Genomic DNA, 24978 nt, shown 5'->3' with positions numbered 1-24978 from the left:
AAAGAATGGGAGTGGAGATAAGACACAAGGGGGGGGGGGAGAAAAAATAAATGAGACACAAGACTATAGATGTAGCCAAAATACAGCAGGGTAGTCCAAAGAGAGGAATGTTGACATTTTTGGAGTCAGGAAAAGAGGAAAAAAAAAAGAAAAATAAGCATGAGTGAATCATGGAAAGAGATCCAGAGACAGGAAGTGAATGTGAAAAGATAAAAAGAGCAAAAAAGAAGATGGAGAGGAAAACTCAGCAAAGTGGGCAGAGAGAGGTGATGGCTAGGAGGGTAATCATCTTCTTGTCAAACTTCCACCTCAGTGTCACCTCTGTGCATTTACCCTGGTCAGCACTTCTGTCCACATGCCAATAATCCATTTATGATGCTTTAGAGCCAACACTTTGTCAAGCCCCCCTGATCAGCCTCTGGAGTTAATACATCTTTATGCAGTCCAGAACAAAATCAAACAAAAAAACCTACAGTGCTGCACTTTTGTAGGTTTATGTTTAGACTGATGAGTACAAAATGAACTGAACTCTTCTTTAGTTTAAACGTTCAAGAGCAAAATGGAGGCATTTTCGACATCTGTTTGCACATAAATTACAAAGCAGCTTCTTGTGAAATTTGTTGGAGAGCTGGAGCACAAGCAAAGGAGGAATTCATTAAATTTTGGGATTACTTTCATTAAATTTTTAAGATTGGTTTGAGCAGAGGATGCACTTCTTGCATGTTCTTGTTGTGCACATGCAGCATCTTTAAAGTGACAAAGCTCAAATTTACTGCCAAAGGGAAATTATTCTCTTAGATGCCATTTGGATTATTCTGAATAAGTCTGAACAACAGGGAATGGCTGACCTACATGTTGACATTCCCATCCTCAGGACAGAATAGACAAAAATGAGACAGTATGATATAAGTAAGTAAGCAGACAGATAGTGCAGACAATGTCATTTTAATTTTTTTTATTTATTTATTTTTTGCCAATATTTCTGGGCATCATTTTTAGTTAGAAGTTCTGATGGCCAAATGATCCCTATCTCCTCTAGTAAAGAATCCCTAAAAATATACCTTCACTGGTAGCAGCCAGGACTATGGTGTACTTTTTGTGTGATTTTGAAGTGTACGTATGTCAGGAGGATTACTTGGGATTATCAGATTATGTAATGACAGTGAGATCTAATCTGAGATGTGTCAAATGTGCTGTTGCAGGAATAAAACCGGCATCCTGGGCTGGAGGAGCGAGAAGACGGAGATGGTGAATGGATATGAAGCCAAGGTAGAGCATCAGCTGCTCACGGAGCTCATTAATCTCTCACAGTGTTCAGAGAAGCCACCGCTGCCATGTCATGTCAAAATGAATGTGTCTCCAAAAGGAATCACAGCAAAAGTTATTTGAAGGTTGTTTTTGTTTTATCTTTCAAATTTAACGCTCAAGCATGGATTCATCACCCTCAGATGAGGATGATTTATGAGCAAGTAAAAGACCAGATGGCCCCCAACAAGAAAAAGACACAGGCATTACCTTGAACTTTTTTGTTTTCTTGACCTAAAAAGACTGATGCCCCAAACCATCTGCCACTAGTGGTTTAAATAAACACTTCAGTTGTACAGTAAAATACTGGTGCTGAAAAGCATGTGTTTTCTGCATCATTGAGTTCAAACAAAAACATCACGTTGTGTTGTACTTTTCTTTTGTCTTTTAGTTAAAGTCTGCAGTCTACCATAAGATCAGTATCTTCAGCCTTCAGAGTTTTTAATCAGACTGGGCTGGCTGTTCAAAAAATTTAATCCGGATAAAAGCTATCCGGATTTGGGAATCCCATTTTTCAGGACGGCGGATCATGTAATCCAGCTTACTTTCATCCCGGTTGTTTAAAGCAACATAGGATTGGATCACCCTGATCCAGAATCCTGTTTTTCAGGATCACCAAACCTGGATTTCCAGCATTTAAATCAATGTGGGCTTCTGGCTATGTGAAGAACAACAGGTAGAAGAGTCGGTGTGGGGTTACTTTAAGTACTTTTCATTTTGTGACAACACACAGGAAATCATGAACATCCACTTTTATGTATAATTTTATGACTTCTCATCAGAGCCACAACAAATATAAACCTAATCCGCTAAACTACATTGTGGATTTCTTGAGAACATCTTAAATTTTAAATAAAGCGCACTGTCCCTTTCTGTGACAACAATGTGTTAATTACGCACCAGAGTCGCATGGTGAGGAACCGGACCAACCTTAGACATTATTCTTGACTGGTTCTTTCCAGCGATGAATGACAGGAACATGGATTATTATATTTGGTTTTGTTATTGACATTTGCTTCGGCTTTTTTTTTCATGGAGATTAATATTATGTTTTATTGTTGCTGTACTATGCTGACAGGCTTAATAGGCAGCCTAATGTACTTTATCTACTTTAAAGGTTAAACAAGTCAGGTGCCACATACAAATACAAGCATATGCACTGACTAAATATACTATTATTTGTTCAAATCTGAAATTTTACCTCAGTTTCCTCCTGAAATCCTACCCTCTGTCGCAATCAGGGTAATCCTGTTTTCTTGGATCAAAGTTATCCTGATCCTACTTAGACGTTTTATCCGGATAACAACCAGAATTGAGTTACGTAATCCAATCTGATTTCGGAATCCGGCTTTCCTTTTTGAACAACCCATTTTCAAGATTTGATCCTATCTAATAACCGAAATGCGATTGGACTACATTTGAACAACCGGCCCACTGTGTTTAAAAAACTTGGAAAAAATATTTATAGTTAAAATGTGAATCTTTTAAATGTCTCCTCTCAGGTGTATGCAGCGTCTAATGTTGAGCTGATCACCAGGACCAGAACTGACCATCTGACAGATCAGAACAAGAATAAGACAAAAGGTAATTCACAAAAAATCTACATGACTGCTAAGCTGTTCCTTACATACAGCTGCATCTGCTGAATTTCTCCATCATCACTGTTGTGCCATTGCATCCTCCCCCCACCCCAGCCTCAGCATTGTACCATATCTGATGGAAGACTAACTGACAAGTAATCCCCCTCACCTGAGATCACCCCGAGGCTCCAGCTTACTGGCCGTAACGTTCACTCAATGACTCTGTCTTGTTTTCCGGTTCAGATCATAAATCAAACATGATTAGCAGGCTTCCTGCTTGGGTCATGGCCTTCAGCCAGAATCAGCCATTACACATTCCTCTGAGAGATCCACTCACTCAGGTCACAATCCTCATGTGACTTAGAAGTTTCCAGATGTTTATGCATTCTGTACTTTATAGTTTTATAGTTTGGCTGGTCCTGCAACTTATAGGTATGACTTATTTATATAATTTAACATGATTTTAAATGTTAATTGATACCGACTGACATGAACCAATGAGTAAACATTACCATCTACAGCTGTGAGAGGGCGCTCTCTGCTAGTGATAACTATGATATTTGCTGGTCCTATACCACTGAAAAAATGAGCTAAAATATTGACTTAAATACAACTGACAAAATACCGCCAAACAGAGAGTCCTATTTTTCAGATTACAAACTGCAGGTAGTAAAATACGTAGCTGAAAATGGTAATTGAGTAGCAGTTGTTCAGAAATGACACAGAGGATGAAGAATTCAATGGCTTCAGTGATGTGGAATAAGATTGGGAGCTTGGTAAACTTGCTTATTGGTAACTTGTTTGTTGGAGTTGCTGACTTGTTATGTTAACTTATAGCTTATTCAGACTCCCAGGTATGTTCTTGTTCTTTGTGTCTTTATGTGCAAAGAACAATTGACCAGGTTTTTCCCGTATTTAATGGGAACTTTGTCGGTGGCAGGGCGGGGTTGTATAAGTGGCGGTGTCTGTGTCTGTAAATGCCAAATGTGATGTGTACATTTTCAGACTTTCTCAGCACCTCAATCAGCTGTTCATTAAGGAGACTAGTCTCCTAGAAATCCTACTAGAAATCCTGCAGGAAACCCTGGTGCTACGTTAACATACCAAACACATATTCAGCCTGTTGTTCTATGTTGTTCTCATGTCCTTTTGTGCAGCTGAATAACTTGCCTTTCCAAACTAAATGTTTGTTCCTGGGCATGGATTTTGTGAAATAAATTTCTAAATAGATGCGACTTATAGTCCAGTGCGACTTATATATGTTTTTTCCCTTCATGATTCATTTTATGACTGATGTGACTTATACTCCGGAGTGACTTATAATCTGGAAAATACAGTACACACATATCCTTAGCGATGCAAACAAATAGCCAAACCAGAAACATCAAATGCGAAGACTCTTTTAAAAACCACATAACTTTGCTCAGCTCTTAGAGCTCACCCAGTCCCATCTGAACATCCAATCTGCATGCTAACAACCAGCACGTACACTTTATCCTACTTTTAATATGAATGGGCAGGAGCTGGTGGTACTCACATGCTCTTCAGAAACTCAGTGGTCCTTCTGTTGATCCTTAACATACGTCAGTATGTCATTTTGTGGTTGGAGTCAGGCTATGGTTAGAGCTCAACTGGACTTTTTCATGAGACTGATCTACATGTTACTGTATCCAAGCACATAAGGAAAAAACTACAGTATTTATTGATTGAAGTATATTTGATTCAATTACAATAGGCTATACCACTACTATTCTTCCTTTCAGCTTGTTAGTCTTGTTAGTATTCTCTACCACACAAACCCACACAACTGACAAGTTGTTGCAAATTGTTAGCATGTTGAACGGTAAGTTTAGCTTTACAGCTGTTTAAGGGATGTTGTGATTATCTTATGGTGTTTCCAACAACTAAGTCCATATCTATTGCTTTCAGTTAATTTTCAGTTTCTGGTTTTATTTCTTAAGTAACTGCAATGACTTCTCCTTTACAGTTATACCTGGTTTATATGTCATTGATGGAAAATACTGCAATAAACGATACCTTATATCCGTTTTTATGAGTTTTAGAAAATCTAATCAAGTTAATGTAGCCTGACATGTCCCTAAACATGTTATAGTGTCACAAATTTAAAGATGTGTGATAAAGAATTATGTGTTCATACAAGAAAATGGGAACATGATCACTGATGCAGTTTCTCAAGTTGTATTACTGGGAAAGATCAGTTCAAGACTGTAACTTATGAAAGGTAAAATTCTCCAGTCCATAATACATCATGTGTCAACATCAGCTGAAAGATGTATTATTACTGACTATTTTGAAATATATCTGCTCTTATTTTAAAGCATACTTTATATCTGTACTGTTGCATTTATTCTGTCTGTTAGATGATTTAAGTGGTTCACAAAAAAATTCAAATATGATTTTGAAGCGAGCCATTTTAAACTGAAATAAGACCACCAACAGTGATGAAGATAAATGAGCCTGTGCCTCTGTACATTGTGATGGATAAGCACTGACTTCAGCTGGATTTTGAGGCATGTACCAAACCTCAACAATTCAAACAAAATGGTTTGACTTTATTTGTACCTGTATGACTGTTCTAACTCATAACTGTTGTTGCTTTCTAAACAGGTGGGAAGACCCCACTGCAGAACTTTTTTGGGATTGCTGAGCAGCACATGGGGCCGAACAATGGGGTGAGGAGACAATATACAGTATGTATTCAGTTATTAATGACAACAAAACAAAACACACACCCTATTATTGGTTTTGTCTCAGTGTGTTGTCATGCATTATAACCAGACCTTTCCACTTTGGCCTTGTATCTCTGAAGGACATTGTTCCAGAATTTTGTGCAAGTTCAGGTGCAGTTTTGCACACCTAAGTTGTGTTACTTGTTTAGTCATGAACTTTAACATTTAACATGCTAACTGGGGACTGCAGCATCTGGGCTGTAGCTCTTGATTTTTGCAGTTTCTTTGGATGTTACATGATCTCACTATTTGATGACCTAGTTGAGATGCCCACTCGGGAAGACTGACAGATGTGTTGAATGTTTTCCACTTGTATATAATCCTTCTTACTTTGGAGTGATGGACTTTAAATTTCTGCCAATGTGATTGAACTTGATAGCCAGCTGCCATGGAAGGGCATAGTGCTCACCACCACACCCTCATCAGCATCATCATTTTCAGTATCACCATCCTCCCCATCATCCTCTCTTTGAAGGAACAGTCTGTGAATCCTGCTGGCTGAGTCCACCATGCCATCAGGAGAGCATCGCTGTGCTGTCACTCCAAGGCTCCAATCTCCAATCAAATTTTATGATTTTAAGTTTCTTTCACCTGGAGAGCATCTGTGACTCACAACTCTTTCCTTATCAGCTCTATGTAATCTATCTTTTTAGTTAATCCCACTTTTTCTTAACTCATTTTCCCTCTGTGTATTTCTTTTATCCCCTTTAACACCAGTCAGAAAACTTTTTTATTTCCAGCTTGATCTTCACTCTACAAATATTTGATGCAACTCCAAAGCTCTTAAATAGCTTTGTTTCACTTTGCTAACCTTAAAATTTACAATAAATAAATAAATTAAGAAAGTTATTATATGCTTAAGTAATTCTTAAACAATAAAAGCTAATTTATGGTAATGATGACTGCTGACCTAAGTTCTTCACTGAGCTGTTAAAAATGTCAGATCAATGTCGTGTAAAAAGTTTGCTCAATATGATTGTTTAGAATGATGAGGACAAAATGAGCTGATTTAGGACACAAAACAAGAGGATATATATCTTTTTTCTTTTTTTCCTTTTCACAATAATAATATAAATCCATGTTTGTGATTAGTAGTTAATATTATATCACTGGTAAAACAGTAGAAATTTGAAATAGTCATTAAAAAACAAATACGTACTTTTGGAATTATGTACCCAAACCTTACAGTAGAAATGGTTCAGGTAGGATTATTTATACCAATCTTTAATAAAATTCATTATAGTCACTCAAACGTTTGCTCTGTTAAACAGTAGAGAAGGCTCTTTTTAACATTTTAAAGTAGGCTATTGTATTATTTTGATCAGTTTTGAAGTTAAAAGGAGAAACAACAATAATCAGCAAAGACATTTCAAATTTTTTTATCTTAGAAAATCAAAGATTTGAACCAGAATTGTTGTTTAAATTTTAAACCTGATATTATTAAATATAATAGATGATAATATATTAAATATTAGACATGTAGTATGTAAGTTTCTGTAAACCAAATTAGCTACTAATGTAAGTTTCCCAAGTTTTGGCTTAAAACACCCTACATGTATAAAAATTAGCTCAAATTTGACTATTTGTGATTTTTAGTGGCTCAAACTCTTGTAAACCACTGTGGATAAATAGATTTTTCATCACTCTGCAGAAAATAGCCAGGAAATTAAGTTTAAAGAACCTCAATTCTGCCCTTTGAAGTACTGACTAAACTTTGAGGCGCTGATATTGATTAGCAGTCCTTTGGTCTTCTGCAGATATTCATTATTCATTCATTATTTACTTTCTCCAGGCTCTGGTGACCCAGATGTCGTCTCCTGCGGTGACGAACCCTGCAGCGCTGACGGCTGAAGAGTACTTCAACCCCACCTCGGCTCCGACTCTGAGAGACATCGGCCACCCTTGCCAGCTCACCACCAAGACCCAAAGGTGACACAGACCGACAGAAGCCCTGACAAGCAGCCATGTGTACAGGGAAAGAGGCGACTAAGCTCGCTGCAAAGTGTCAAAGCTGACAAAGGGTGTAGAATAATCAGAGTAAAATCGGCTCTCCGTGGCAGCCGCCTGCCACCATCCTGAGGTGAAAGACGCAGCAGTAGGGGCCAAACACACTTATTTATATACATCATAATATATGATGTTGGCTTTTATAAAGCCAGTGCAGAGTCAAGTAATTATATTCAGTGGTCTGTTTCTGCAGTCTGTCACACACCTCCAGCTACAGTAGATGACTCATTGCACATCGTCTGATGAAATCCTGCAGTGGTTCTCAGGGGTAAAAACACAAGCAAACTGTGAAAATAAGAACTCAAAGAGGACTTAGAAAAGCCTGAGATGGCTTCTGAAAATCAGACAAGATAAAAAGCCGATGCATTTAGCGAGTTTATGAGCTGAGTCTCTGTCACCCGCCTACCAAATGGTCATTAATCCAGTTTTCCTCTGACTGTTTGCTCTTTCATTTTCAGCTGTCAGTTCCATTCACCACTAAATGAAAAGTGATGGGACATGATGAGGAGAAATTCTTTGAGGCCGTAGAACTGTCTCTTAATTCTGTGTTCATTATCACACAAATTAGGATATAAGAATTGATTGGGCTGGGTTTGAACACGACTCAGCAGCTCATGGACAGGCCCTGTTAGCTGATGTAATCAATGTCTTTTTGTAGTTCTGGCCAAAACCTGTCTGATGGAGGACATAAATTTGCTTTAATCCTACTTAAGTCAGAATTGGTTGATGCTAATTAGCACACTCATAACCAAAATCTTCAGAGCATGTGTGTTTTTGTTTCCAGGTTTAAAGCCAAGTTGTGGCTGTGTGAGTCCCATCCTCTATCCCTGGCAGAACAAGTGGTGCCTATCATCGATCTCATGGCCATCTCGAACGCTCTGTTCGCTAAGCTGCGTGACTTCATCACTCTGCGGTTGCCGCCTGGCTTCCCCGTCAAGATCGGTGAGCACAGGGAGAGTAAGATGGATGGATAATAAGAGGGAGGGAGGGTAAAATGTTGTGCGGGGATGACACGGGAATAAAAATGTTAATAAACATGAGATGGAGGGAACAGAATGACTTGAGAGATGGTGTTAAAGGACAGAATAGATCAATCATTAAAATAGGAGCTGATGAAAAGTAATGCATGCTTAAGTAGCAGATGAATGACATCAAAACACAGACAGCTGACAGATGAATTCCTCTGATCCTTTATTCTCCCTCCACTTCCTGCAGAAATCCCCTTGTACCACATCCTGAACGCTAGGATTACCTTCAGCAACCTGAACGGCTGTGAGGAGGGAACCGTCCTCCGCGCTGACAACGAAATCGGGGTGGAAGGGGACGGACAGAGAGACACCCCGAGGACAGACACCCCGTCTCCAGGCAGCGACTCCTCCAGCGTCTCCAGCTCTAGCTCCACCAGTAAGCCCACACCCATAAAAGCTTCACCTTGGGTCATCTTTCTTCCATCCTCCTCAGATGATGACATTACAGATGAGAGTCAGCTGTACAACTTCACCCTCCATCCACTTTTTTTTTCTTTTGGGCAAACAGTCATTAATCTTGTGAAAATTTGCTGCAGGACTCTTCTCGTCACAAGAAGTGATGCGTGATGGAGTCATGAGCAGTTTTTATTGCTGGTTTTTATTGCTCAGATTTGTCCTCTATGTTTAAAGCTAAATCTCTATAGAGCAGAGGTATAATTCATCATGTGGCTGCTCTGAAGAGACATCTTTGGAAAAGCCCTTGATGTTAATGAATGAATGAATGAAATGAATGAAAAATACTTTATTAATCCCAAAGGGAAATTCAATAATACGCTCCACCTTGAGCTGCAGTGCTATAAATGCACTCATACTTGAGTTGTAATTATTTTGCTACAGTAAAGAGAAAATAACAACTCTTTTCTTAACCTTTTGCTCAGAAGTTCCTCCTTTATTTTTCCTTTTCCACTCTTTTCCTTTAGTCTCCTTTACTGTCAGATAACACTCCCTCCCATCTCTTGCCCTTTGCCTCCCCCCTGTGTGAAACAGTGTCATGTCGAGCTGGAGAGATTCCCCCGTGTGTGTTCGAGCCCCCGCCTGGATACACTATGCTAGGAGGCAAACAAAGAGACAGCATGAGGGAGGAGGAGGAAGACCTGCTGCAGTTCGCCATACAACAGAGTCTGCTGGAGGCCGGATCTGAATATGATCAGGTGACCTGAATGTGAAAATCATGTGAGAACGCCTTTTCAGAAATGTAATAAACAAACTGCGTTCGCTTCTTGCAGCTCTATGCTAATCGTACCCAGTGACAATAAAAGATGTACACAGTTATCATGTTTCCTCCCATTCCAGTCAAAGCAGGAGCCATAAATACCTGTGACTTCTTGCAAGTCATCTGACTGGGATTGTGTGCATATTAAACAACTTTCTAACTGAAAATAAAAGCCAGATGTTAGTGGGTGTTAGCAATTTTTCTGTTGTCTAATTGGTAAAGATCTTTAGCTGATGTTGCTACTTCAACAGAGAATCGGATTAACCAATGTTACTTCATGTCCTCCAGATTTTTATGCTACACAAGGGTAACATGAATGTATTTTTAAAGCTCCTCTGCAATTTTATATATATATCTATATATATATGTCTCAGAATCTGAGAACGTGTTTCTCAACGTGTTTACATTTCACATGACAGTTTTGTACAGAAGCCGAATGGCTGTGATTGAAAATTTCTTTAACATCATGAGATAACAACATATTAAGAAGAGTGTTCTCTTATTAACACAATAGTGTATGTTGTTGTCTAAAAGAAACAAAGCAGTTTACTCAAGAGCATTATTTTTAAAAACTATGACCAAAGAAATTAACAGAATAAAACATGGATGCCTTAACTTACAGTTAAATATTCAGGCAAATGAAGACAACTAAAAAGTAAATTATGTGCCAAGCACTTATTTTCAAGCTCACCTTGATTATCTTGTGTTCTCAAGAAAGCAAAACTCATTATCTTGTGATCACCAGATCTCTCAAGATAAGCATAAAAATGAACTTATCACATAAAACGAGCTTTGTGGTCTTGAGATAACAGAATAAATACTGCATGATTGTGAGATAACAGCATCAAAAATAAATAATTGCAGACATGGCCACTCTTGGCTTCCATAGTTTAGTTATAATGTGAAAACTATTAGCTATTTATGCAGCACATAGAAAATATTTTTGAAGAGAATGAAGAGCTCTGAGTTTTAAGCTAACGCTAGGCTAGTGGTAACTTGATTAGCTATGTCCACAGTTCATGTTAGCTAACTTTCTCCTCCACCACATCTAAACATTTAATTAAAAACAACAACTGTGTTGGTACATTGTATGTATAGTTAAAACTAAAATTTCCTATAGAACTCTAACAAAAACCAGAAGAGGGGAAAAATGACTATACTCGATGTGCCCCCCCAAAAAACACAGAACATATAATTACAGCGAACAAGATCAACTGTTTTAGATACATTAATGCTGCAAAACTGTAGAGAAATTTTTTGCCTGTTTTACTAGCTGCAATAAAATAACAGTCATGAATCTAAACAATTAGCATGCAACACAGATTCAGTGGAGAATGGGTCTCCTGGCCTGTCTCATCTGCTTGTCAAGCTCCAGAACACAGGTCTCTTTTATTTACAGTCTGCGTTCACATTCTGTGGTTCTAGCCAGGAGCAGCTTCAGTGCTCTGAGGGAAAGCTACAGACACAAAGTGCTTCTCACTGAGGTGACTTTTGACTTTTAATTACAACTGAAGCCAGCAAACGTTATAATGTTGATCACTAATAAATGCGATTGGATGAGGCTTATTTGGAAAGTTAGCAGTTAGCTTTAGTGCAGATAAGTAAATTGCATATTCTGTACATCAGTGCATATAAGTCCCTGATAATTAGTGTGGTGAGAGCGATCAGATTTACTTAATTTGAATAAGCTACATTATTTGACTAAAAAGCCCATCATAAAAAGATGAGAAGGACCAGACTCTACCATGCTCTGTGATGAGGAAATCTAAGAGCTGATTAAAGGTCTCCATTAGGTTTAACCTTTGGTTTTGGACCAATTTGTCCCAGCCTGAGAATCTATTATGTCATCCTGTGGTTTTCAGATATTGTGTATTACATGACTAAGCTAGCATGAAACCATAAAAGTGGCTGTCAACTTAGAGCAAAATCAAGCCATTAAATGAATAAAAAATGCTTTAATGTGTATTTCCTTTGTCAAGAAAAAAGACTAGGTGAAGAAAATAGTAGCAGCCTTTGAGATATTTTGTTAAACCATAAACAGAGGGACAGCAAAAGATTTAGTTTACAATATTTTAAAAAGAATTGCGTATTTTTGATAATGTTGTATAGTGTTGGCTTGTACAAATTACAGTGATACATTCAACAATAAGTCAGACAGAACCAGACATCTGCATGCGCCAAAGTACTGAAAACACATCCAGTTTCGAAATAAAAACAATCAACTGTGAAGTAAAATCAATGAGTAGAGTAAATTGCTCCTGATGTTTGCAGCTCAGCTCCATTATATTTAACACTGCCTCAGGAGAAGGGCTGTTCTCTGCTCCCAGAGAGCCTGGTCATGATAGTCCTTGGCTTTCTTCAAGACGTACAGAGATTGAGATATAAATAGGATTGTTGAGACAGGACAGAGAACATCTTCAGAGGTTTTTTATAATGTTTGTTTTTAGCTGAGGTTTATTAAGGGAAGAAAATGAAAGGAGACAGGGCAAGGATGCAGCTGAGGATGTATGCTGTACAGTCATCTTCAGCAGCTTGCTTTCACAGTGGCTTCACACTCCGCTGACAGAGGTGATGAGGATTTTAATTGCATCTGTAATATTAAAGCGGGGCAGGTGTTAAATGGTTACACTGCTGACATGACACTTATTACAGCTTCAACTGATGCACAACTCAAATTTTAACTTTTCAACTTCTAAAAAGTCATTTTGGTACTTAGCGGCTTTCACCTGGAGGTACACCCAGGATTCATATTGTTCACTTTCATAGGTCCTAATCAGGCTAACTTTCAATGTGTGTGAGTGTGTGTTGCTTTAACATAGATTAATAGGATAATGCCAACAGGGAGGGAGGATGTTGCCATTTTATAAACTCTTACTTCACGCTTTCTGACTTCATTTGCTATGTCCTCGTTTTCTCTAGGTGACCATCTGGGAGGCGCTGACCAATAGCAAGCCAGGAGCACACCCCCTGTCCTGTGACCCCAGCCGACTGGATAGGTTAGAAGCAAACTTTGTTCTTTTGTGAAATCTGGGTGTCTTGTGAATTTCAGATGAAGTTGGAAAAACTTCAGTGAGTAAAAAGGAAATTCAGTCTCTGAGCTCAAATCCTCCAACAAAGCAACATAAACCTACACGATCGCCAGCATGAAGGAGAAATATCCTGCTATACCCCCGACTCTGACTTCCTCTCAGTTCTGTTAAGTATTGTTATTCTGTCTTGCGATCCTCCATTGTATTTCCCCCCTTCTGCAGCTCTTTCCTTCCATCTTTGACTCACATCCTGTATTCCTGTCATGTCCTCCTCCACTCTATTATCTTATCCATCCTGCTATTCTTCTCTCATCTTCTAGCTACTCATGACTGCGTGTGTGTGAGTGTGTTAGTTTGTAGAATGAGTTCAGTAGAGAGTTCAGTAGAGGACGAGAGTTTCCTGCTGTCACAGTAGGTGGCTCTGCTGTTAATTTCAGCATGTTATCTTCATCTGTTTGTTGATTAGTAGCTCGATGCACAGACCATGTTCCCCTCTTTTAAACTTCTTGATTTAAACAAGGTTTTTCACTTTTTGCACTCTATTTTACACCAAAGTTATCAGATTATAGTCTTACACTTTTTTTGTCATTGTCATGCCAGCTACTAAGAAGCCATAAGCTAACGGCTATGAGGTCATTTGCAGTCAATGAGTTTAACTACAATGATGGACTGGGTTACTTGGTCAATGCGACATCCTGAGTCTTTTCTTTCTCAGCCATTTTATTTCATATTTGGGGCGGCGTGGCTCAGTGGGTAGAGTGGTCGTCTTGTTGCCTAAGGGTTGCTGGTTTGATCCTTGGCCTGTTGAGCTCATGTTGAGGTGTCCCTGAGCAAAACACGGAACCCCAAATTGCTCCTGATGGGTCGTGGTTAGTGCCTTGCATGGCAGCTTCCGCCATCAGTGTGTGAATGGGTGAATGTGATGTATAACGCAAAGCTCTTTGGGTAAAAGTGCTACATAAATACAGACCATTTACCATTCAAATTTGCTGCTGTGTTTGGGATAACTGGGCCTCAGTCACAAATATCTTCTTACGAATCTGCTTAAATTTGTTAAGTTTTTTACAAAAACCCTCTGTCAGAGGCACTGAGAAATTGTTCGTAGCTTTCCTCTATGATTGGTGAATCATTCCATAAGTTGAAAGGAGGAGTCTCGGGTAACTTGGGCATTTCTGGAGGAATATTTCTTGTGGTGGAGGGAACTGACCTGCGGTGACGCTTTAATGTACATGTGTGCAGTACAACCTGTCTTGACAGTGATTTGTTTTGATGAACTGACTAACAGAAGAAATCATAAATGCTGATTTTGTTAATACATGTGAGCACTCACATGTTGGTAGGAGTACTTCTGAGAGGCCGAAGGTTCTTAACTAAGACCAAATCCAAGATACAAACATTTTCACAAATAACACATTATTTTGTAAGTAGTACTTAAGAGCAAATTGGTTGGTAAGAACAGTAAGTGAATGAGGCCCAATGTCCTTTTGCATGACCTGTTTGCAGACAGATGGTCTCACATTTGACTCTAGAATACTTTTGTTTACGGAGGAATTCATTGTGAACTCAATGAATACAAGGTCTTCAGTCCTGTGGCTGTGAAACAAGCCAGAATTATCACCCCTTTACTGTTTGACAACTGGTATGAGGTGTTTGCTGCTAAAAACTCTGTTTAGGTTTAACCAAACATGTTGCTCTGCATTATAGTCAAACATGGTCTCATATGTCCAAAGGGTATTGTTCCTGAAGTCTTGTGATTTGTTTTGATGCAACTAAGCTGTTCTGCTATATTTTTGTTAGAACAAAAAAAGGAAAATCTCTCTCTTTAGCCCAACAGGTCATCTTCTGTCTTTGTTCTTATTGGCTTGCCATGAACTATAACACGTGACATAATAACTAAGGCGTGAGCTGTAGTTCCTGGGTTTTTCACAATCTGACAAACTTGCTGAGACACCCTCTCCTGGGTAGATTGAAAACAGCCTTGAACGTTTTCTACTTTCTCCTGCCAGTAATTTGCCATTACATGCAGTTAATATTACAGATTCATTAATATGTATGTAGAATTCTGAACTCCAATAATTACTTTCTACACTATTCTGTTGTTAAACCCACTTCTTCTTTCTCTCCCTACGCCACAGGACTCCCCAGCACAAGCCCCACCCCCCCTCCAGCCTCTGCTCCACTCCCTCCAAGAAGCAGCCGCCAGCCTGCAGCTACGACGAGCAGCTCCGCATCGCCATGGAGATCTCAGCGCGGGAGCAGGAGGAGGCGGACCGGCGGCGGCGGCGGGAGGAGGAGGAGCTGCAGTGCATCATCCAGCTGTCGCTCATGGAGAAATGAGAGCAAGCGTCCCAGCAGGCAGGGCTGCAGGAGGGAACGGGTCTGGATAGAGGTCACATGGGAGAAAAGAACAAAGCTGGCTTCTTTAAAATTTTAAGCACAATCTTTAAGTGGCTGGAATGAAAACCCAAATCATCTTAGTGTTTTGTTTTTTTTAACTATAATTGCCTCTTTCTCTCTTCTCTCACCACCCTTGCCAGACCTTTCCCATGAAGCCATATGATAACAAGGCTATCCGACCTTTATACAGCCAGGAGTTTCCTGTCTGTGGTGCCACACGGTACTCCCTCAACCAGTGCCAGTTTACAACCAACAGTACACACCTAATACAAGTTTAGTGGTTTGCCTCTGTGGATGAGTGATTTCTGACTGTTTGCAGGTGTGTGTGAGTGTTTCAAAACCAGCTCTTTGCACCAGGTCAACGGGTCTGTCCAGAAAGTGCGTTAGGCCAACTTCCTGCTTCAGCACTATAATCACACTCACTGAGCCCCTCTGCCACCCTCATGTGTGAAAGGAGCCAGCGGAGCTGAGAGCTCTCTTCATTAAAGTTGAGATGAATGTTGACAAACCATCAGACTTCCTCATTTTTTAAATGAAAGATTTTAAATAACAGACAGCTACTTTTATTTTTTATTTATTTTCTTTCTTTTAATTTGCACAAAAAAATCCAGATGTACTGTACTTAGCTTGTGGGTGGATCACATATATGACTGTTAATGGATGTTGTTGATGAGCTTGAGCACAAAGTGAAGTCAGGCTAGTTCTAGTTTTAGTGATTTATGAAGAGATTGCTGAGTGAACATGAACTGTACTGTTTGCAAGTGAGATGTTATGTTATGAAACTATTAAAGGGAAAATGCTTGTGCTCTTTAGGTAGATTGTGGAATAGAGATGTTACTGAAAGTGATTTGCATCTACTCACCTTACATGAAGGGATTCTGTGTTTTTCTGCTCAGTCACATTACATTATGTAAAAAATATTTCAGCATGGTGTGCACCTGTGTGGGGTTCATTTTTACCTGACTCAACTCCTTCCTGGTGTTTCCGAGCGCGCTCCCTGAGGGGTCGTAAACAAGTAATAGCACCTTTGTTTTGCAGCACAACTGCAGATTAAAATTGCCCCGTAAACATAATTGTAAGTAACTTAATGTTACAGCCAAACCAGGAGAATGTGAAGAATGTTTTTTTTTTTTTATTTATTTCTTTAAAAGACATGTTGAACTTTCACACTTCAATATCAGCACAAACCAAGGAGATCCACTTATATCTCTGATGTAATTCGTTGTGAAGCTTGACTGGTTGATTTAATTTGTCTTTTTACTTTTTAAAAAATGTACCAAAAAGAATAAATGCATCCAGATGTTTTCATGATAAATGCTGGAAAATGTATTCCAATGATTCAAATAAAGAAACATCTTTTGGAACAGCACTGTATTATTTATTTATTTATTTTATTCATAAGTTATTTAAAAAAAAATAATAGTTGGATCATAATGAAAGACTGGAAAAGTGAGTTGTGTTAAAAACAAGTAGCTGGAGGAACTAGTGCAGCTAATTAGGTTAAATGGCAGCAGGTCAACAATATCACTGGAAACACAAAGAGTACCCAAGAGAGGTAGAGTCTCTCATGGTGCTTTTACAGACAGTCCTTGTTTTGGTTTTGGCTCCAGCGGTTCTGGACTCTCAGAACCTGCTTTCTGGCAAACTGACCCATGTTCACACCAGTGCAAGTACAATTTCTGTTAGGTAAGGTCATTAACCTAAAGTTAGCATGAAGCTACATAGCAGTGCTAATCTAGCTACATGATAGCATTAGAGTATTTTTAAGACAATGTGGAAAAAACCATGTCAAATTTGGTTTTCAGAAACTACTTGTAAACTTAGTTAATGAAGATTTTCACATCTTGAGTAGAAAATAAACTAAAAAGATGCTGTTGCTCAATACTGACTAAACTAGACCAACACGATCCAGTTTAATCTAAACAGGAGGCTAGCAAGGCTGCTAATTGATTTAAAGTAGCCTAAGCTACGGCATGGAAATTTAATACATAATAAGTAATAATAATTTTGTGTAGGATGATATAAGAATGAAATGTGAATGAATGTGTCTAAAAAGGAAGGACACAGGTCAGGTTGAGACAGACCCTAGTCCAGGAGTCTGCAACCTTTATAGTCCAAAGAGCCATTTTGCCTTCAGCCCAGCTAAATAAAACTTGTTTAGACTTGCAAATGTTACGAGATTATTACATTTTTGAAGAACCACATTTTATTTCTATCTTTAAGTTTAAAAAAAAAAATAAAAACATAAAACTTTAGCAAAAAAGTATAGACAGACTTTCTTCTATGGGATGCAGATATTTGTGATGTAAATGTAATGATGTAAAAAAAATGTCAATAGTTTCCAACTTAATGACAAGAAAAGTAGATAAAAAAATTACTAAAAATATATTAATGTAAATATTAATAGAAAAAAATTACTGGTACTTTTAATGTCATCATGTTGTGGAAATTCAGTGCAACTATTCCATGAAAAAAATGAAAAATTGTTTTTTAAAAAATGCATTTGTTATTAGTTTTTTTTAATCCATGTATTAAGAGCCATTGTGGAAGCTCCAGAGAGCCACTTGCGGCTTCGGAGCCATAGGTTGCAGACCCCTGCCCAGCCCAGTATCAGCAGCCTTGACAGCCACCAACATGGAGGTCTTCTGGTCAGACACAAGAAGTCCAGTCACCCCCACCACCAGACAGTAAACCAGAACTGCTAGAGGGAGAAGCCATTGTACCCCCTACTACCACATCAAGCTCCACATACTGCACCCCAGTACAACCAGCTTACCTTCTATGGATCTTTTTGAACTTGTTGAAATTTTTTCCACTTGGTGATCCAGATTATTAATGTGAAGATGTTTTATTTCTCATGTTTATCTAATGTGACCAGTTATCACAGCATCATATATGAGTGAAAGTCTTAGAGAGAAGGAAACATTTCCTGAGTAAATGGGGACCCTGATAAAGTTTTGCCCATCCTCTGGCTTCCCCACGTATAAAAGTCTAGCTCTGCTTTGCCTTTGCCTGCTGATGACGTCATGAGAATAAGTACCTCTACGTTTTTGGTTCCAGTTGAGAATCGACTTTTCAGGTTGCCTTTTTCTCATGTAAATGTGCAGGCTGAGATGTCTCTGACATGACCAAAATCTATACTGACTGCCAGTGGTAAGGGTAAAAAAGAGGCATGAGTCTGTCAATGACAAAGCAAAACCACATACTGCATCTATCACAACTGCATGGCTTCAGAGTCCAGGTGCTGAACTGACCTGCCTGTGGTCCTGCACCAAATGAAAAAGCATCCCAACCATTTCTTCATTCGGGGTTGTAAATCACAGGCAGCTCTTACATAATATAAATCCCTTCACCCCACTTTAGTTTTCTTGGCCTCTCCAGTGAAGGACAAGGACAAAAGCACTTAATTTCTCATGAGACAGATGATACTGTAGTCAGTCAGCACCATAAGAGAGAGCTGAACTGTTTTTAGCAGCTACCACCTCCATCATCTTTCCCGTGACATGGATTCTAGGCGCCTCAGCCAGATCCGAGGGGGTTTTGACTGTAGTTATTTTAAGGCTTGACAAGAAAGAAATGGAGAGCTTAGAGACTTTAAACCCTTCAAACACCACCACTCAGGGTAGAAAGAGTGGGAAATGTGCAAAGAGATGTGAATCAGCAGTGTGCAGCAACCATGTTTCCCTTGCTCCACACTGAGAAGGACATCAGGATTGTGCACATGCCTAGGTGCTGGAGCATGAAGAGAATGTGTAAAAGGTCACTAACATACAATACGAAGTGTGTCTACTAAAAAGAGAAAGAAGAAAAGGAGAGGAGGAAGCAGCGTTGTTGGACGCTTATGTCGCTTCAAACTGAGTCATGGTGCATTCTGCTTTTTACAGTGGTTATACAAACAAGCCTGTTTGTATGAGATCTTACGGTTATGAAGCATATAAACCTGCAAAACAAGACATTTTATCTGTTTCATTAAAGTTACCAACAAGTTACCATCAATATCAAAAACATCTGACTGCCAAAACAAGCAGGGTAATCAGAGAAGGGTCTTGGTCAAAAAGATAATGGGCATTAGAGCAGATCCTTACAGCAAAACACCCTTTGTGGGCTCACCAAATCAGGCGAAATAAAACACCTGACCTGATGTGACAACTGTACAATCACATCATGTCACTTCAGCCAATAATGCTGAAGAAACACTGACAATAAAAACAATTACAGATAACAAAGACGTCAAATTTTGCTTCACTTTTTACATTAAATGACCACTTTAGTTGTAATAATCTGTTCATTATTTCCTAAAAAAATTAAATTTAAAAAAAAAAAAAAAAAAAAAAAAAAAAAAGATCTCATATACATGTCCACCTTTTTTTTTTTTTTTTTTTTTTACATGTCCTATTCAGCATCATGACATCAAAATGATGGTCTGGCTGTGCCCTCCTTTAAAAGATGGTCTAGATCTGCACCTGCCGTTTATCATCCCAATAGTTAAACATGTTGCCAACAGCATCATGCTGTTTTTTTGTTTTTTTTCTTACAGGAATTAGGAAACCAGTCATGGTAGAAGGAAAGATGGATGCAGAAAGATACAGAGCAATCCTGGGTGAAAACCATCTCCATCATCTCAGGAGAGGCCTGAAAATTGTTGTGCTGTTAAACCTCAAAATGAAGATGTGCACACTCTGTATTCTCTTGAAAATTCTTGTTTTGTGGGACATTTATAGTAGCAATGATTAAAAACACAATTAACCTTGATTGCCCTCAAAGATCTTGAATGTTTTAAGGTGAGGTCTCCTTGAGCTGGCAAATATCTTTCCTTTCATTTAAGCGATGTGCCTTAAATAAACTGCTAAGGCAGGGGTGCCCAAGTTTGGTCCTCGAGATCTACCATCCTGCAACTTTTAGATGCAGCCCTTCTCCAACACACCTGAATCAGATGTCATCTGCATGTCATTCAGCTCTGCAGAGGCCTGGTAACAAGCCAGTCATTTGATTCAGGTGTGTTGGAGAAGGGTTGCATCTAAAAGTTGCAGGATGGTAGATCTCGAGGACTGGACTTGGGCACCCCTGGTCTAAACACTTTTTTTGTGGTTTGGGTGGTGATGAGGAAAAATATTAATTAAATTTTGAATTATTTTTAACATTGATGTAAAAAGCAGAAGAAAATATGGATGTGCATAAAACCCTTTCCCACAATACTATTTGGGACTTAATAAAAGAAGAAACCCCTCCTGTCTACCACTGAGGTAGATTTAACTGATTAAATAATCCAGACATCACGGTCTTTAATTTATTTTTTTTTTCCACAAGGAGCTTGTGAGATTTGATGAGTTAGTGACTCTACCTGCAGCATTTTTAATTTAAAAAAAAAAAAAAAATAGTCTGGTCGAGTCTTTTAATGTCACTTTGCTTGATTGGTGTGTGAGCATGTCTCAGCAGGGGCCCCGGTGGCCTATATTTCCAGTGTTTAATTACCCACATGAAACAGTAGGTAAAATGTCAGCCTGAAATAAGCTGCGCTGAACACCGATGGAGATCTATCCCCCACGGAGCCGGGTATAACAATTTCAAAGAAATTATTGCTTCTAGTTTAAAATTACAAGCAAAAAGTATTTCTATCAAATAGGATTAGATGAGATTAAAGAGCAAGTCAGCCCAGCCAGCAGAGGGCAGTAAACTCAGGTGCACTCATCTAAAGACTTTACCTCCAGTGGAAAAGTGAGATGAAAATTTAGTATTTAGTCAGAACAAGCTTACCAAATTTATTTACTGCTGAAGCATTTAATAAAAACAAACAACAATGTCTCAGCTTTGTCCTGGTTTAATTAAAAATCTGAATAAAGACAATGTCTTTGCACTTTGAAAACACAACCACGGACACATGTCTACTGAGAACAGTGCAAAACAATTCTCCCCAGGGTAAGAAAGAGATTTCAAATAAAACAAAAACAAAAAAAACAATCATCTTAACAGTAAAGTGCATGTTCTGAGAAAAAGCCCCTCTGGTTGTAGTTTTATAAGCTCTGAACAGGCAGTGAGGGTCACACACTGAACATAGACGCTTCTTTAAAAAAGAGAAAGAGGACAAAAAAAGACAAAACGATGTGCAGAATCTGCACAGCTTCAGTCTTATTTTGCACATTCATATTATATTGATGTACAGACAAACTTGAACACATCCAGTGGTTTACATGCAAACATATTTTCACCATTCACGTCTCACACACAATACACACATTAGAGGTTTTGCAGGGGCTACAGCTGACCTGCTACACTCATACACATCATGCAGCCGCTTTCACACAGCTCCAGTCATGTCCGCTCCAGTCTATTGCACTGAGGTTACATGGTGTTGTATAGCAGAGCGACAGTTCGTTGTTTTTTCTCAGCGGAAGCTTTGCGGGCACGTCTTGACGAGTGTCCCCTGCCCTGCTGACGTGATGTGGAAACCACGCTGCTGCCATCTGGCTCATCCCTCTCACCTTTGTCTTCTTTTGGGTAACAGTGGGTGGAAGGGGAGAGGTGAGAGGAGGATGCGTCATCGCGGGGCGACCTCGTGTGCCGAGACAGCACTTTCTGCTTCTTCCAGGTGTCATCTGGGTGACACTGGGACAAAGAGAAAGATTCCTGGGAGTGTGATGATGTCCTGGTGTGTGGCCTCAGGTCCAAGTCGCTGAGGTCGCTGGCTGACAGCTCCAGACAGTCCAGTTTAGCTAATGAGGCTGATCTCTTCATGAGAGAAGGGGGCGTGAGGCCTGCCTGGCGGATACGAGCCTCCAGCTCCATGGCTCTGTGCCACCCTGTTAGCTCCATGACACTCCTCCTCTCTTGTTTTTCTGTGAGCTGCTGTCCTGCTGCCAGGCCCGAAGGGGTTTGTTCAGAACTCGGCCCTATATAAAGTCGTGGCTCTGTATCCATAGTGTCTCTTGGCCTCTGAGGCTGCCCCAGTTCTTGTGCTTGACCGTCTGTGGCCTCCAGGCTGACAGCCTCGTGAAGGAAAGCCTGCAGCTCTCGGAGCGTTTGCTGTATCCGCTCCAGCTCCTGGCTGCTGCGAGCCAGCCTGATCTGAGCTTCACAGCTGGGGCCACAGCCCTGTCTCCTGCCCTGAGGACCGGAGTCCAGCCTTTCATCTGTGTCTGACTCCTGCAATGTCACACCGTCCAGAGATATTTGATTTGAAGCAACCTGGGAGTGGGTCTGACAATCCAAGCTTTGGCTGTGTAGCTGGCCCTGTCTTTGAGATGGGGCTGAGGTATCTAGAGATGATCCTACTAAGAGACTATCTGACTCCAGTGATGATGTCACCATATGGCTATCAACAGATGTGTGCATAATGATAGGTATAGCACCAGAGACTTGGCTGGTCTGCGAGTCAGGGAAGCATGAGGGATTGAGGAGGTTGTCAGTGCCTGAGGAATCGAGTCTGTGAAGCTCCTTCTCAGTCCCTGCATGCTTTTCCTCGTCTTTGGTTTTAGCAGAAACAGCCAGGTTCTCTCCCTGAGTGATCCTTTGTTCTGCAGGGTGCAGGGGCGAACGGACAGGAGGATGTTCGGTGCTGGGGGAGTGCAACGGGGACCGCTGAGACGCCGCCATCTCCAGCTCCTGCTTCAGCCTCTCCTCGAGCTGCTGGGTGACCCTCCGCACCGAGCCCGCCGGCCAGTCGCACGGCAGCATGGAGGGAGACGGCGGATGTGAGGGTGGATTTACAGCGCCATGTGGAACTTCAGGAGACTCCGCCTCCTCCTGATGCTCCGCTTGGATGAGCTGAGGACTGTGAGGGGACAGAGGAAGTGATGAAGAGGAGGATGAGGAGGGAGTAGGAGAAGTGGCAGAGTGGGATATGGCTTCGATCTCTGTGACGATATGGCGGACTGATATTCCGTTGTCATGGTGAGCGGGATGGGCTCGGTCGGGGCTGGATTTGTCAAAGCTGTCCTCAGACTGCAGAGAAGACAAGAAGACGGATTTTATTAGTCTTATTATGATGAACTAAAATAACTTTTTAATCATTTTAGGATGAACTGATTTATTAGATTTTAAAACTAAACAGATTTATTGTTCAAGTAACTTCACAGATATGAAATGATTTTGACTTTTCTCTCGACCAGCAGGTGTCACTCATACTGCAACTCTATGTGAAAGGAAAACCTGCCACAAACTGATGTGATAATAAATACAATTGAGCCTAAACAAGAAAACGTTAACATGAAAATGAAAAAATTAAACAGGAGCTGCATCCCCCAAACATAACTTGGAGGGCAGTGGAAATGCATCATTGGTCGACTCCTGAAGTTAGATGCTTGTGGCTCCTCCAATCAGATCATTCTTAGGTTTGAAATTTGTTGCTTCTTTTAGAAAGTAAACAAAAAATAACGAAGACAGAGAGTCTTCCACAGAGTCGTGTTTTTGTAGAACACTGAGAGGTGTCTTTACCTGACTCATTTCATTCTCGTTCTCCTGTTCTTCTTCTACGTCTGCTCCTCCCCCGGCTGACTGAAGTGTCCGTTGTTGCGACTGCTCTGAAAGTGTCTGTGTTCGGCCATCTTGCGCCAGGCCCAGGAACTTTTCCCTGGCGGTGAAGAAGTCGATGCTGTCGCCGCTGTGGTTGGACGACCCGTCGGCTTCGCCGCGGCTGTCGAAGGCAGAGTCCGTCTGAGGCTCATTGGGGTTGTTGTTGTCATCGCTGGGAGCGAGGGAAGGAACCAGAGGCTGGGGGGTGACTGTCGCAGGGCTATCGCTCGCTGAATCTGAAATTGATCGATTCAGTAAGTCTGAGTCACTGGATCCCAGAGTGAGAGGCGAGACGTCCTCGGAGCCGCTTCTCTCGGGCAGATTGAGGCACAGCTCGAGTTTGCTTCTGGGCACTGAAATAGACAGATGCGTGGGAGGACCCCGGTGTGCACGCTGCAGTTCAGGTGTGGGGGGTAAAATGTGGAGGGAGGGCGGAGGGTGTGGCACGGCAACGGGCACGGTGATGGCCACGCTCGCTGAATTGTCCAGTCTTTCCTCTGGGATGACGGTAGCTGCTCGCGGTCTGGGGAGAGGAAGCAGGATGGGGTCTTCAAAGTCTGATCTGACCTCCTCCTGAACTGGTGACTCACACACACCGTTGGAGAGTGTGAGTGAGTCAGAGGTGTGTGTGTTTGATTTGGCAGAGTCTTCGGGTTCAGCACCGAGCGCCTGCAGCACAGCCACGCCCAGGAAATGATGTATAAAGGGGGAGGAGGTGGTGTTGTTGTTGTGGGAGTTAGCTCGACCCAAAGTAGGAGATGAAGATTTGCACATGGAGCCCGGGCGATCCGACAGGTCGCTGTCAGAGTGGGAGCGCCATAGCTTATTATGCCTTTGTTTGCTGCAGAGGAAAAGGAAAAAACAGGAGTGTGTTGGCCACAAAACACTTCTGAACAATATGCACATTGTACAGATGTTGGAGTGTGAGAACACACCTTGCCAGCAGAATTCCCTGATACTCCTCCAGCTGCTTCATGAAGGACGGGTTCGGCTTGGTGACGGTACGTCTTTCTTTCACGTAGTCAAAGGCCGTATCCAGATCCCAGCCGTACTCCTTCATAGCATAGGCGATCACAGTGGAAGCGGAGCGGCTCACGCCCATCTTACAGTGAACCAGACACTTAGCGCCAGCTTTCCTGAGGACAAAGAAAGATGCTGCTC

General features: G+C 40.7%; 2 protein-coding genes across 5 annotated transcripts in view; one reads left to right on the top strand and one right to left on the bottom strand.

Moving 5' to 3' along the window:
* The window catches only part of ankrd13b (ankyrin repeat domain 13B), a 45534-nt gene extending 28861 nt beyond the window's left edge, over positions 1 to 16673 (top strand). For 2 of the 3 annotated variants that reach the window (XM_041993937.1, XM_041993936.1), the window contains 9 exons: positions 1203 to 1269; positions 2808 to 2889; positions 5514 to 5596; positions 7428 to 7564; positions 8427 to 8584; positions 8858 to 9046; positions 9658 to 9821; positions 12803 to 12879; positions 15048 to 16673. In XM_041993937.1, the coding sequence (XP_041849871.1) occupies positions 1203 to 1269; positions 2808 to 2889; positions 5514 to 5596; positions 7428 to 7564; positions 8427 to 8584; positions 8858 to 9046; positions 9658 to 9821; positions 12803 to 12879; positions 15048 to 15249 (1159 nt within the window). In that variant the 3' untranslated portion in view covers positions 15250 to 16673. The remainder of the gene's footprint in view (positions 1 to 1202; positions 1270 to 2807; positions 2890 to 5513; positions 5597 to 7427; positions 7565 to 8426; positions 8585 to 8857; positions 9047 to 9657; positions 9822 to 12802; positions 12880 to 15047) is intronic. The other variant, XM_041993938.1, reaches the window with a different exon arrangement.
* Positions 16674 to 21111: 4438 nt separating this feature from the next.
* The window catches only part of ssh2a (slingshot protein phosphatase 2a), a 32023-nt gene continuing 28156 nt past the window's right edge, over positions 21112 to 24978 (bottom strand). For both annotated transcript variants that reach the window (XM_041993914.1, XM_041993913.1), the window contains 3 exons: positions 24753 to 24953; positions 23740 to 24658; positions 21112 to 23247 (listed from right to left, as the gene is read on the bottom strand). In XM_041993914.1, coding sequence (XP_041849848.1) covers positions 21649 to 23247; positions 23740 to 24658; positions 24753 to 24953 — 2719 coding nt within the window. In that variant the 3' untranslated portion in view covers positions 21112 to 21648. The remainder of the gene's footprint in view (positions 23248 to 23739; positions 24659 to 24752; positions 24954 to 24978) is intronic.

The sequence above is a fragment of the Melanotaenia boesemani genome, chromosome 9, assembly GCF_017639745.1.
Source record: "Melanotaenia boesemani isolate fMelBoe1 chromosome 9, fMelBoe1.pri, whole genome shotgun sequence".
Classification (NCBI taxonomy): domain Eukaryota; kingdom Metazoa; phylum Chordata; class Actinopteri; order Atheriniformes; family Melanotaeniidae; genus Melanotaenia; species Melanotaenia boesemani.
This window is presented reverse-complemented; position numbering and strand designations above follow the sequence as displayed.